Source organism: Amphiura filiformis, chromosome 6 (genome assembly GCF_039555335.1).
Source record: "Amphiura filiformis chromosome 6, Afil_fr2py, whole genome shotgun sequence".
Lineage (NCBI taxonomy): Eukaryota > Metazoa > Echinodermata > Ophiuroidea > Amphilepidida > Amphiuridae > Amphiura > Amphiura filiformis.
In genome coordinates, this window is record NC_092633.1 from 15,580,455 (window position 1) to 15,593,958 (window position 13,504).

The 13,504-nt window shown below is 37.9% G+C and overlaps 3 protein-coding genes across 4 annotated transcripts in view; all 3 read right to left on the reverse strand.

The window, feature by feature from the left end:
• Window positions 1-1,452: 1,452 nt before the first annotated feature.
• Window positions 1,453-1,749, reverse strand: LOC140154371 (probable serine/threonine-protein kinase MARK-A). Its single transcript, XM_072176937.1, has one exon. The coding sequence runs from the start codon at window positions 1,747-1,749 to the stop codon at window positions 1,453-1,455; it is 297 nt and encodes a 98-aa protein (XP_072033038.1).
• LOC140154372 (uncharacterized) lies at window positions 1,639-3,268 on the reverse strand (the record flags this gene model as incomplete). Its single annotated transcript, XM_072176938.1, has 2 exons — window positions 1,639-2,036; window positions 2,812-3,268. Coding segments are annotated over 2 exons (567 nt in total), but the record flags the coding sequence as incomplete, so codon positions are not given.
• Window positions 3,266-13,504, reverse strand: part of LOC140155043 (serine/threonine-protein kinase SIK3-like) — a 57,732-nt gene continuing 47,493 nt past the window's right edge. For both annotated transcript variants that reach the window (XM_072177726.1, XM_072177727.1), the window contains exons 10-13: window positions 12,627-12,797; window positions 12,060-12,166; window positions 10,438-10,825; window positions 3,266-4,012 (exon numbers count right to left, since the gene is read on the reverse strand). In XM_072177726.1, the coding sequence (XP_072033827.1) occupies window positions 3,404-4,012; window positions 10,438-10,825; window positions 12,060-12,166; window positions 12,627-12,797 (1,275 nt within the window). In that variant the 3' untranslated portion in view covers window positions 3,266-3,403. The remainder of the gene's footprint in view (window positions 4,013-10,437; window positions 10,826-12,059; window positions 12,167-12,626; window positions 12,798-13,504) is intronic.

Sequence of the window (13,504 nt, forward strand, 5' to 3'; positions counted from 1 at the left end):
AATTTTGTCAAATTCCTAACAGGTTATTTCTTACCAACTTTTTATCACACATATCTCACAAATCACAAGAGCTGTTACACTGATAGAACAATACTCTTAAGTTTCTTAGAAACAGTTAAACAACTTAACAACAATCAAATGATCAATGTTACATTCCACAATGCTATTACTGTGAATTTTGCAGAACATCTGGATAGCTTACCACCGATTGCTCATGCAGCATCAACTAGTGTTATTTTTATATGGTCTATGGAAGCAATAAATAAAAACATCCCCAATGCTCGTTTCATACCGTCATGCTGCTTGCCGCTTTGTTGACGATTTTTACGCCACTCACGCAATCAGGCCAGCAATAGCAGCATTGACCAGTGGCAAGCCAATATATCGATCACTTTCGATCGCTATGCCCAAAGTGGAGTTGAATTCAGGTTAACTCAGGAGTGTTTCCACTCCGACATATGGCACAGGATAAGATTTTTGGCCAATCAGTAATGAGCGACAACACTGGCTTTCAACATGCCATTGCCACTGAGAGACATGCCGCTTGGTGACTGCTGCTTGAAGGAAAATGCAAGTGGCACGATGTAGCGTCCCGCAGCGGTAAGTGGTATGACAGTATAAAACCAAGAATAAAGCCAAAAAATACAAAAATTGTTTGCTTGTCCATGGATTAAGAAGTTGGGTCAGTCGGTCGGGAAAAGATTTTTTTTCCTTGCATCTTTTTTCTTTCAAATAGGCTACCAAAAGTATAATGTGGAGTACTTTTTGGAATGTAAAACACTCACTGACCACAGAATTTCCACCAAAGACAAATTGAAGGTAAACCCTACTTACTTTGACATATAAAATACTGCATTTTTAAGTTTAACAATGTTTTAATTTATGAGACACTGAGGCTGTTAATAATTACGAAATATCAGAACCCTCAGTCAGGTACGACTGGACAGGGGAAAACATGCAGAAAATGGTATTTTACAACATTTCTTTTATATCCTCAGTTTTTCAGATGAAAAGTCAATGATTTTTTATGAAAAATTAAAAAAAAAACCCTTAAAAAAAGTTCTACGGTCGGGACTACCAAGATGGACGAGGACAAGCAAACAACTTTTTTTTTGGCCTAAATGTAAATATTGGTGCATGTGACCATATTGTTGTGTAATTTAAGTACATACTTTATGATTTGTACAGCTATATTGTAATATACCAGCAAGTACAAAATGACAACGTAAATAAACTCTACGGGGATTGTTGTACCATACCAATAATAAATACATTCAGGTTTTATCATCGACTACAATGTATTTTGTTTTATCCATGATGCATTCTGGCCTTCTTGTAAACCAACAGGGTTTACCCAACGATATAGTTGAGCAGAAGCCAGGTACAAACACCATTATTGTCAGTAGCAGTTTCAACACACACACACTCACATTTGGAAATCTTCAGCAATTGCTATAAGTTGATTGTCTTCAGAATATCTTGGCAAAGTTCTTTATACTGGACCGTATCCCCTGCAATTTTATGTAGCTTTAAACCATTAAGAGTGAGACCGGGCACCTGACACACCTCCAGCTCCATTTCCACACCATTCTGTTGCAATGCAAACATATTCTCATCATTTTTGTAAATAAGAGCAGGTTGTTTGCTATCTAACGTTCTTCGAATTTCTGTGACAATCTCCCATAGCTCCTTGCAGGTGGTCACACTGAACGACTTTGCGTGTTTGATGCACGACGGCTCGCTAGACATGTCAGAATCACTTAGCGTCAAACTGCGTGTGAATGTTCATCCCTTGCGCTAGTAACGTGGGGATACCATTGTCATCGATACGACCACTACCAACCAAACCAATGTCATCTGTGGCATTATTATTAGCCATGTTTATAAATTGACTGATGTCACCTGATGGAACACCAAATGCTTGCCTCAGCAATTGTTCCTGAACCTGTATATCTCCTGCGGGCGCTGTACGTGACCGGCCGTGTCGATTAGTTCGCATTCGTGAGGTAGCTGGTTACGACCAACTTGAAAGAATGCTGAAAAGGAAAAAAGACAAAAATAGGCATCACCTTCTTTCTTCCGTTATAACAAGTATAAAAGCTTCAATAATAATAAGATTAGTAAATTATGTGTCCCCTCCATTTTACACGATCAGAAAAGGCAAAATTTGTGAATGAACATATCTGTAAAATAACCCCTAAATGACATTTGACATCACATTCATTGACATCACACATGCCATTGTACCCAATGTTTCTTGTGTCTGTCCTATTGAAATCTATTGAAGCATGGGAGAAATTGCAAAATATGTATCTTTGATGCTCTTAATGACCTTTTGACTCCTGATTCCATTCCACACTACATTACCCCAGACTAAAAAATACCATTCCATAAAAGTACCATAAAAAGTCCATCAACTTTTGTACAAGGTGACACTTTAAAAGAGTACAATTTCAAAGGCATATTTTATGATTCACACATCCTCCTCCTATGGTGTTTCAGTAGATATCCACAAAAGAAGCTTATTCACAAAATTTCAGGTGATTCTGATTTTGGACAGCTCCATGGGCCACTGTGTTGTAATTTTGTCCGTTAACATGCACAGCACATGATAAATTTGACAATATTTTTGCCAAGCTTAATGAATCTGCAAGAATTATTTTGCACACAGTCCGATGTATAAAAATTTAAATCTTTTTGTTTGTTTTGAAAATTGGGTGATAAGGCTGTGGATAACAAAGTGCACCTTTAAAAGAAGTATTTGTTTGAAGTTCAAGTTTGCTTCTTTTATCAATTGCTATATATCCTTACCATGGTGTACAGGAGGATTTGTCACACCTGTTTCTGCAGTACTCTCTTCCATAGCTTGTACAAGGTCACTGTCATCAATTGCAAACTGTGTTCCTCCTTCACTTAAATGGAATGATCCAGCAGGCACAAGATTGGGTACAGGATAACGCTGCTCTGAAGGGACAGCTGATAAGACTGGCTGCTGCTGCTGGCTGGCTAAAGCACTCCCTTGGAGTAATTCAGAATCATCTATTGTTTGAGACGGGTGGGAAGATAGTGAGGATGAGTTTGTGTACTGACATGGGAAGGAGAGGGAGATTATTTTGATTGATTGATGGCTGGATTGAAGAGTTGATAGTTGAATACAGATTATTTGGTTGAGTAGCTCTTGCGTTAGTTCCAGTGTCTGTTTGAAGTGGCTGATTAGGAGGCACTGATATTTGCGATATGGGTTGTAATGCTGGATGTCCACCAACTGTTACCCCAATGGTGTCAAGATTTGTGCCACTATGTCCTTGTAAAGAGAAACGATGACCCATAGCATGGTGGTTTATTGTCTGTTCTATAGTATGACCATACACACCAGCAGAAAGGACACCATCTGATTGTGAACCTATTTGCTGACCAAATTGCACTGAGGATAAATCCATTGATTCTTCCATGTCTTGTGAGCCATTTCGGCTGCGCTTGGGTGCCAACTAGTGGGCTTACACGCCCTAACCTCGCACTCTAATCTTCTGTGTTGGGTAGGACTACCAACCAGCCCACTGGTGGGAGAAGCACTTAATGTTCTGTTTAAAACTGGGCTACCGGAACGACCACTTAATGTATTTAATACAGGACTGCCAGATAAACCTGTGCTGTTGGGCGAGTCTGTCCATCTCCCAGTTACGGACTCTGATGCTCTTTCCGGCACATCCAAAGCAGAACTATGCTGGCGTAGTTGAAAGTTTGATTCTGATGTGGACTGAACAATGGCATCCTCCTCTGGATGTACCGGAAGCGTCATGGACGTCGGGGGACTAACCCGAGTGCTAGCAGGATTCAATTTGCGCGGTATCGGTGGGCTTTCGCTCTGTCGCTGAAGGTGTAGTCTCTGTAGGTGTTGTTGGAGAGATGCTGTCTGCACATCGCCAATGCTTTCTGTCTTCACGGTGGGGATAGGAGAGAGGTGAGGGGGTGTCCCACTTCCTATGCTGCCCTTGGCAACCACAGCTTGAAGCTAAATGAGAAAAATGAAAAACAGAAATATACATGATTTAATATAATTAGATACGAGTTTTGAAGCAATGATGCATACTGTTGTATACACACTGTTGTAATCATACCTACACAGCCAGATTCCTATTGCTGTCAACCCCTTACTGCTGTGGCTACTCCTGAGTACCAGAGCTGTACCAATCCAGTACCAGTGTGTGTACTGTACATGTGGTTCCTATGTGTGTACTCTACAGTACCAATGAAGTAGCTGGGCAGCAGTATACCTCTGGGTGGCAGCAGTAGGGATCTGGTAGAGTAGTTTAAGCCAAGGTTAATATTTAACCTGAAGTACTTAAAAGCATTTCGTCAACAGCCAAGCCCAGCATTAGCACCTCAGCGAGAAGGATTGCAATGACACAAAATATGACACTCAGTGATTATTACAAAAAACAAGAAAAAAACATTGATTTCTGTCCTCTCATTGTGATCTCTATCACATGAATTTATGAGGGAAGCCATAACTGAATCACTCAATGCCATGGCATCTGAGTCAATCAATCAATCAATCGATCATAAACTCAAATCCACATTGGCTAACAAAATTATCCTTCTGAGGAATGACTTTTTCGTAAAGGTAACATTTGTTCTTCATAAGAATTTGAGTTACCATTATGTTTGCTTACACAGTTAAACACATTTTGATTACAACCTCCTCCTGAAATGCTAATTGGTGCTTTGTTAATAAGCCAAGCAGCCATGTATGTACCAGTTTAAGGATATCTTTAAATGTCAGCATATGGCCAAGATAAAGGCAAAATTATACATTTATTTTGACTGAGATTTTGATATAACTGTTCATATTCAGTTCTGAGAAATGAAACAATACATTAATTTTTTTACAATCAAATATTATTGAATGGGCATTAAGTAAGTAGTTGGCAGGCAATTTCTGATTTAATAGTTCTGATTTTCTTTCATTCTTTTATAAGTAAGTAGCTGGGTATCACATTAAATAGCCACAAACAGCACCTTAGTCTTCTCAAAAGGAGGTCTGTTGAAATGCCCTGGATTTTGCGGAATGAGAATTGCAAGATTACAACGATTCCTGTGCCATATTAATTTGTAATGAAGGAACTATAATAGGCAATGTTAATTCTGTAAGGAGCAGGGTGCAGTCCTGTGTACATTTTGTATTAATCAAATTTGGAAGCTGTGAAGAGTGGTAATGAAATGTACAACTGAAATGTCATCAACATGACAATATAATATATTGATTTCGGCTGAACTGGATAGTGGCTGCTAATAGTATGAGGTCATGACATACATCAATATCGTTGATTTTTCGGTATGTCAAAATGATGGTTAAAAAGCTGACAACAATGACATGTGAGGCAATTGTGCTCAAATGTTATTAGCTGGTGGAAGTAAATCTACTAATCATGGAGAATATGTTGTGGTGATTTGATTCCAATGTAAATGGGATACATTGGTTTATGGATGGATAAACTAGACATACAAACCAGTTGGTCATGATTAGTTCAACTGACTGTCCAATCATTTAAAACCCAACCAATCAATCATAATCAACTACCTTTCAAGCGTCTGTCAATTCGATTGATCGACCAGACATCAACCAACCAAACAGTTTGTCACAAGTCGGTACTGCCATTTAAATATATGGCATAATTGCAGAATCTAGTCTGTCATCCTCAAGTTAGGGTTAGCGTTAGGGTTATAGGGTTGGGCTAGAGTTTGGGGCCGACTGTATTCTGCAATTACATAAATACATCATTAAGACCGAACTTTACCTTCCAGACAGGCAACTGAATAACGCTCAACCTGTGTTTCTTTTACTGATGGGACAGTTGGGTAAAATAGGTACAGCACAAAGATAAGCATAATAAGCATAATAAAGACTGACAGGGAATTTATATATGCACTTATGGAAGATACAAAATATATGACTTTTGTCCTTGTATAACAAAAAGTACAGTTCAAAATGTAAGGTTTAAAAAAAAAAATTAATAACAGTACAAACTAGAGTCATAATTTTGCCAAATATAGATGTAAGGAAACAACATTTAAAGTCAAGATTTAAAATACTAAGAGACAAAAGACAATGCAAATTTGCCACTCCCATCACAATTAAGGTGTGTCGGTCTTATGTGTGTGTGTGTGTGTGTGTGTTTTGTTCAGATTTGAGAATTATCATTTAAGGTAATTTAATTTTGTGATGAAATAGAAAATATCCTCAATTCTGATGAAATTTCAATATATCACTCATCATCGTGTGATAAAGAACTTGCCCATTACCAGATCCATACATATCCCAGCAAGAATCCAAAGTATTATTATCATTATCACCATAAAACGGTTAGTGCTGCTGTTATCCTTCTTTTAACCAATACCAATAATCATGCCAGTGAATTTGCTAATATTACCTCCCAAACTCAAATTATCTGACAAACCTGACCATGACACATCTCAATCTACTGACTTTTTGTAACCGCTACCTCTGTACTGTCTACCATGAGCTCATAAACCTACAATACAAATATAAAGTTGACAGATTGTTTTGAGGTAGCAGGTTAAGAGAATTTCAACTTGTGTTAGTGGAACCTCAATTCTCTCTATCAAGACTATACTGTTGTCTATAACGATTCATAGACCTACATAAACATCAAAGATTTTGGACCACAAACTAGAATAAAATTCAGATTCATCTTGGATAGGTTACCATTTAATCTTACCTGTCCTACAAAATGTGAATGGCAAAATCTGAGACACAATTAAAAAGAATAGTTTGCATTTGATGTCATTGCCAATCATACTCCCCACGAACTTTGATTGGATATTAGCATAAATAGAAGGTCAATCCATCTGGTGCTGATCGGAGAAAAGTAATCGCAGAAAATGGTGACAAATTACAGTACTTTCACAAGGCCAAAAGCAACTTTTCTATGCATTGTTGGCATGGTGCCTTCTGGGGAAAAAGTTTCCTATTACAAGACTTAACTTTTGAGATGGTTTGTTTATTTGAAGGTGCATAATTAACCACAAGACACACTGATTTACCGCCATTTTCAGCAACTCGATCATCACGACACTCATAAACAAACCATGCCCGAGTTTGACTGACAGATGCATCAGACACAAACTAGTCTTTTTAACTCTGTCTTTGATTATAGTCTCACAATTTATGAGAGCACATTATGTAAAGTAATGGTTTGATGTCGTGGATTTATGAATTCATGGAATCACTGGAATTATTTATAAAATACAACGCAAGTCCTCCTCCAATGATTCTCCAACCCTAGCCTTACTAGCAATTCCTGCATTCCAGCTTAACCCTACCCTGAAACGCAAGGTGGCATGGAATTATTCTGAAAGTTTCTTTTTAATGACTTTAATAAATGAGCATAATTGAGTATATTTCTTATGAGTAGATATGAATGCATACAATTGTTTCGTGTTTTTCTGGTTCATTTTCCCAGTGATTTCTTCCAAAGAGTCATTTGTTCTTGCTTATACCTGCCTGGAGTTGGGCATGGTAAAAAGCACTGTATGTGTTGATTTGATGGAATTTATAGCATTTGTTATTCTGAAAAAACAATCGTGTAAATGATGACAACCATTTTTCATTTTTTTCCATATCAAAAACACGATAAGATGTTAGACAAAATGGGTTGGCAAAATGGTCATCTTAAACTTGCCTATTTGAAATTTAAATAAGAAACTAAACAAGCAATTATTTCATGCCTTCCAACTATGCTACCTATTTGGCTAAACCACATGCAGCGTGTTATAAGCTTCAAGAATCCACTAAATTGGATATTTTTGCAACCATAATACATGCGTTGCAACATGCAAATTATTGTTTCAATTTGTCAGTCAGGACATTTGTATTTGTTGGCCGTTTGTAAACTTAAATGATTAAAGTTTAGAATAAAATGATTTCTTTTTAATAACTATGTACTGGTCTTCCCTTTTTCTGTATGCTTTGTACATTTTCCCCCCAAAATAACCCTAAAAAATAAACACTTATATATATATACTTTTTTCTCGATATTTCATTTGTTTGTGATGCAATGTATGGATTCTTACATGTTATGACTGAAAAGTACCAATGAGGATGTTTTGTGAGTGACAATTGTTGTAGCCTGTACCTTCTATGTAACCAACATTAATAATAATAAGGGTATGCTTTGCGGGCTGATCCTTATTTCTGAAAGCTTACTGGGAATGTTTCCAAAATTGAAGTTTAGTCTCACAGGAAATTTTTAACATTGGACAGTGAATCAATTTTTGATATTCCATCATTTGAATTCTCAAGATATTGTAAAATCTACCATCATACATAATTCCCCCCCTTTAAAAGCATTTCCTGTAAGAATTAAACACACTTCTCATAAATATACTACCTTTTTAGATAATGCGAATAAATAACAAAAACAAGCAACCCCATAAGCATCCCTTAAGCCAAGCAGTTCAATGTAGCGCACATGATGCAAGGTATGCTTGGCTAGTGCAAGGCCCTGATTTGGCAAAAGGTGGCAGTGATTTGGGCATATCGTGCTTCACTTTGTGATGTTTAAGTGATATAAATCCATTACGTATCACTTGACTCAAATCTTATAACAGATAATGGAAATACAGCATTTATAAAGCAGCCCATCATGATCTATAGATAGCAACATTTAGAAAATGAACACATGCAGTCCTAATATCAGTATTCCATATTTTTGTTTAGTTTTGCATTTAACCGCAGAGTATAAGCTTTAAGTGAACATGCTGAACCATTCGCAACTCCTTTAAGCAATCTTTGTGACTTCACTAGGATCCACAACATGTTCATCTATCAGGGCACAGTTCTTTAACCCAATACATTTGTACATTCATTGAAAGACCTTAGAAAATATGGGTACAAAAACTCATACTCTGCAACTTGAGATCAAATTTTGCACTATGAGTGTTTAATTGAGGTTATTGAACTATGCCATTGGGATGAGGCTATTGTGGACCATAATGCTTGCATATTAGGTGTGATCATTGCCATTGATATACTGCTTTATTTGCAATACTTTCCAAACTTTTTGACTCAAAATCTAACACAGAAAGATTAGATCTAAGCTCTGCTAACAAAGATAACACCTGCATTGTGATCCTCAGTGACCTATCTGAAACACACTTTTGCCAAATGAAGGCATTGCCTAAATGGTTTGGCAGAGTTGTGAGTGTGTGGGTTTGGCTGAATGGGAATGGTAGAGTGGCAAACCTACAGTGTCCATTGCATAATCTTGACACACAAGAGACATCACTTTCAGCAATGCATTGATGGTGCTCCGATACGGTTGACATGTACGACGTCAATGCTGGCCTATCGCTAATCTGATGTGTTGCAGCACCCGCATTCACCACGGCTGAAATATTACTACTATCTACATATTCAGATTGCATTAGTGAACTTGGCATTATCAATTTGTTTTGGTGCCGAGTATCGTCAACGGTAGAATCAATACTATGCTGGGTCTGGAGAAAGGGGCTAACAACAGGTTGTGTTTGGTAAAAACTATAAGGCATTGCATAATATGGTAAAGCTTCTGTATATACACTAGAGGTCAGTTGGTTCAGCATTGCACTATGCAATACTGGATTTGTGGTTTGATTTGATTGACTAGTGGTAGAGTACTGATAATTTACATTGGCACTCTCATCGCTTGCTATGAGTGCTTCAAATCTTTCGGCAAAACTTGCCCTACGTGGAGAGGGTGAGGTCGAGGGTGGAGAAATATCTTCATACTGAGTGGACACCGATTCCTGCCTCTCGGGAATCGTACGGACTTCGCTTTCGTCTGAAACGGAATCAAGATCAGGTGGTGGGTTGTAAAATAGTGTATTTTGAGGCAAGGAACTCCTACGATGTGGATTTGGTATAAAGTTGTCACTTGAAGGGACTGCTTGTTGGGAAAAACTACTGGACATATCGCTCCCACTTGTGGGGGCTGATGTTTGCAGGGACAAACTATTGGACATATCACTCTCACTTGAAGGAGCTGATGTTTGTTGGGACAAACTATTGGACATATGAGCGAGTAACAATGCTGGATTAGGCAGCAAACTGTCACTCATAGGAAGTGATTTTCTTCTTGTATTGCTCATTAGCAATGGACCGCTAGTTGTGGGTAAGGAAGTCCTACGACGATTCTTGTTAAAGCCAGGTGGATATTCTGGAGGTAAAAATTGTGGATAATGTGCAGGAGAATTGATATCAGGAATCGGTGTGGGGTCAAATGTGTGGGTTCGTCTACTCATACTAGGTGAATAAGGTAAGTATTGGTAAGCTCCTTGCATTGGTAATGGGGAATAAGATGCATCAGGTGTGCTGGGGGTAGAATACTGTGGTGAATCAGAGGTCAGACTAAGGTCATGTGCACTGTTGTCAGTCACCTGTTGCATTTTCTCCTGGTGTAGCTGATGTTGATGTTGCTGTAGCCTGGGATCAACAGGGGTGCTGCACTGTTTTTGTAACTGCTGGTACTCCTTGTGTAATTGTTTTAATGAGCTTCTCTGGCTACCGCTACTGCTACCTCCTGCGGCGAGTTTTTCAAGGTGGGCACGGACGGCATGACTTAGGTTGGGCATGCCATCAGAAGCACGCCGCACGTTAGCGAAGACTAGACCAGGTGGCAGATGTAAAGTGGCACGTTCTGGTGCCCGGCGCGATCTGGGTATGGGGTACTGAGTTACTCGTGAAACCACTTCCTCAGGAAGGTCATGAGATGGCACCTCTGTGCAAAGGGTGTGTCGACCTGAGGCACCACGGTTTAAAAGGTACCTGTAACATAAAAAAACAAGACCATGTACCATGTCAGTTTGCTAATTATTTTAGAAACTGTGCAATATTTTATTATTACATGCTAAATTCTTATTATTTCTACCATTTAACTACAAACATTTTGTTCTTATATAAATAACCAGATGGTTCTTAATCATAAGCTGAGAAATAATTTGTTCATCACAGATGGTTTGGTTGCTAGCACTAGCAATAAGTTCCTTGTTCGCTATTCCATTTTTAAAGGGAAAATGAAAGATAATGTTAAAATTGTATTTTGTTTTCAAGTTTAAAAGAAGAAAATATATGAAACAGATGAATAATAAAAGAGATGGTTATGAAAGAGGTAAATGATTTTATATCAGTTGTTTTTCGGGTATTGTGAAAAAGCTGAACAATTTGTTTGGAATTCGGAATATCCTTAGGGGCGCATATTACTTGGTTCCAAAGCAAAATATTCAGACCTTTGACAATACCCGAAAAACACCTGATGCATAGTCATTAATTGCTACAATGCATTGCAGGCATTTATCAAACAAAAAAACGTTTTAAAGCAATGCACTGCAAAACTACAATACAGCATATTCCAAAAGAACATAACAAAACAATGCCACACATCACACAATGACATAACAGACATCGAGGTAACACAAGGAAAGGCAATGCAACAGAATGATTTCCAACTGATACCGACTTCTTGCTTACCTTAAGGGGGTACTACACCCCTGTGGTAAATTTATGACTATTTTTGCATTTTTCTCAAATACTAATAACACACTGGTATCAAAAGTTGATGTATATTATTGGGGCAAGGATTCCAGTTACTACACTGAAATTTCAGCGACTTACAACAAGCGGTTCAGTATATATGATACGAAATGAGGTACATCCTAGCGGTACCTTATTTCTTATCATAAATAACGAACCGCTTGTCTTGGGTCACTGAAATTCAAGTGTAGTAATTGGAATCCTTGCCCCTACAATATACATAGCTTTTGTTACCAGTGTGTTATTAGTTTTTGAGAAAAATGCAAAATTAGACACAAATTTATCGAGGGGTGTAGTACCCCCTTAAACCATACTTTGACCACTGAAACCTGGATGGATCAGTCATAACATGCGTCATTGGATTTTGTAATCACAAAAACACATTTCTCGGCAATATCAACACATACTGGGAACCAAATAAGTTCAGAAAATGATGTCCTGGTATAATCTCACACAATAACCCACATACCTCCTGACAGCTTCAGGATCAGGCTCCTCATCTGAATCTTCATTTTCTTCTGGAGTAGCTGTTGTAGCCACGGATGGCAACCTGTTCTGGAATGACTCAACTGGACTCTGTGGATACAAAGTTGTTTAGAGGTTATTTAATAGCAGGTATGATTTTGTTGTAGTCCAATGGGGGACGGGTCAATGTAACTGAAAAAAAATATCTGAAACCTTTTTCTCTATTGCTTTGTGGTAACTTGATATGCATCTCAAAAAATATTTGTTGTGAAACAATAGGTGCCATTCATACCATAATGGCTACCCATACCGGGTACCCATAACTTCAAATGTTTCACTATTTTCCTTGTACCTTGACCTGAGCATTTACTTGAATGGTAGTACTAAGGGAAGGTGTCTGTATACCCTGTTGGGGGAGAATGCCCTGGGCTGCCATTTAAAAAAAAAATAGTCATTGGGTAATAAAGAACTTTTCTTTTTAACATCCATTTTCCACCCACCATCACCAAAATACCTCAATCTAATTAGCATAATTTTCAATATCTCATCTTGTTTAGAATAATATAATTACCTGTCCAGCATTATCCACAATGCCTGGCTGGCTTGACTGTCCACTTAAAAATTGTTTCTGGAATTGCTGTAAATGTAAGTACATGTTAGCCCCTCCATCCGATGCACGACGACCGTAATTGCCTTGGGCCGCTGTCGCCTCTAGCACGGGAGGTTTAAGTAAGTTTTGTTCCTGAAATTGATAAAAGTCAAGATAATGATGACATTTAAAACATTTGAAAATCAGTGTGGTGAAGATACACTTCAATGCTCATTTAGCTTAATGTTAAGGTTTAACTGTACCTCGTTCCACCTTGTGTTTGGTAATGGTGTAGCTGCACAGGAGTGTTTTGTCAGCATGCTTGTGGCACAACCGCATATAAGGCACCAAATACAACACTTAAGGTGAATGGAGTACATGCATCCATCCAGAATTGTTCTTCACTTGTTCGTAATGAAGTAATCTTTATTTCTTGCATTCTTTCTCTGTAAGTCATATAATTTCTACTCTGAAATGAATTGGGATAATATAGTGCTAGAATGCCACCCAGTCTATTTTCATACACCTTGTTGTTATTTAAGTAATTTAATTATCATATGTAACCTAATTTGCACACAATGTGCCTAATTAAGTCATATCATGGAGCGCTTACTATTTTCTGTTATGAAAGCTAAACTAAAGATTTTGCTTGAAAAAAATCTTGCCATTCGGGATAATCAAAGAAGCAAGTGTTGAGACAATATTTAAACCACTGCAGCTAAACGTCTGATGATTTTCCTGTGACTTCTGAAAGGGAGCACTATAAGTGTAAGTTTAGAAAATTCACAGAGGGGGCTAATTTGGAAGGGTGAATATTAGGTATAATATTGAAGCAGTAAATCAGCAATCTGTTCAGACAT

What these genes read in the sequence shown, in the direction of transcription:
- LOC140154371 (XM_072176937.1), bottom strand. Translation starts at nt 1,749, where the DNA reads ATGTCTAGCGAGCCGTCGTGCATCAAACACGCAAAGTCGTTCAGTGTG.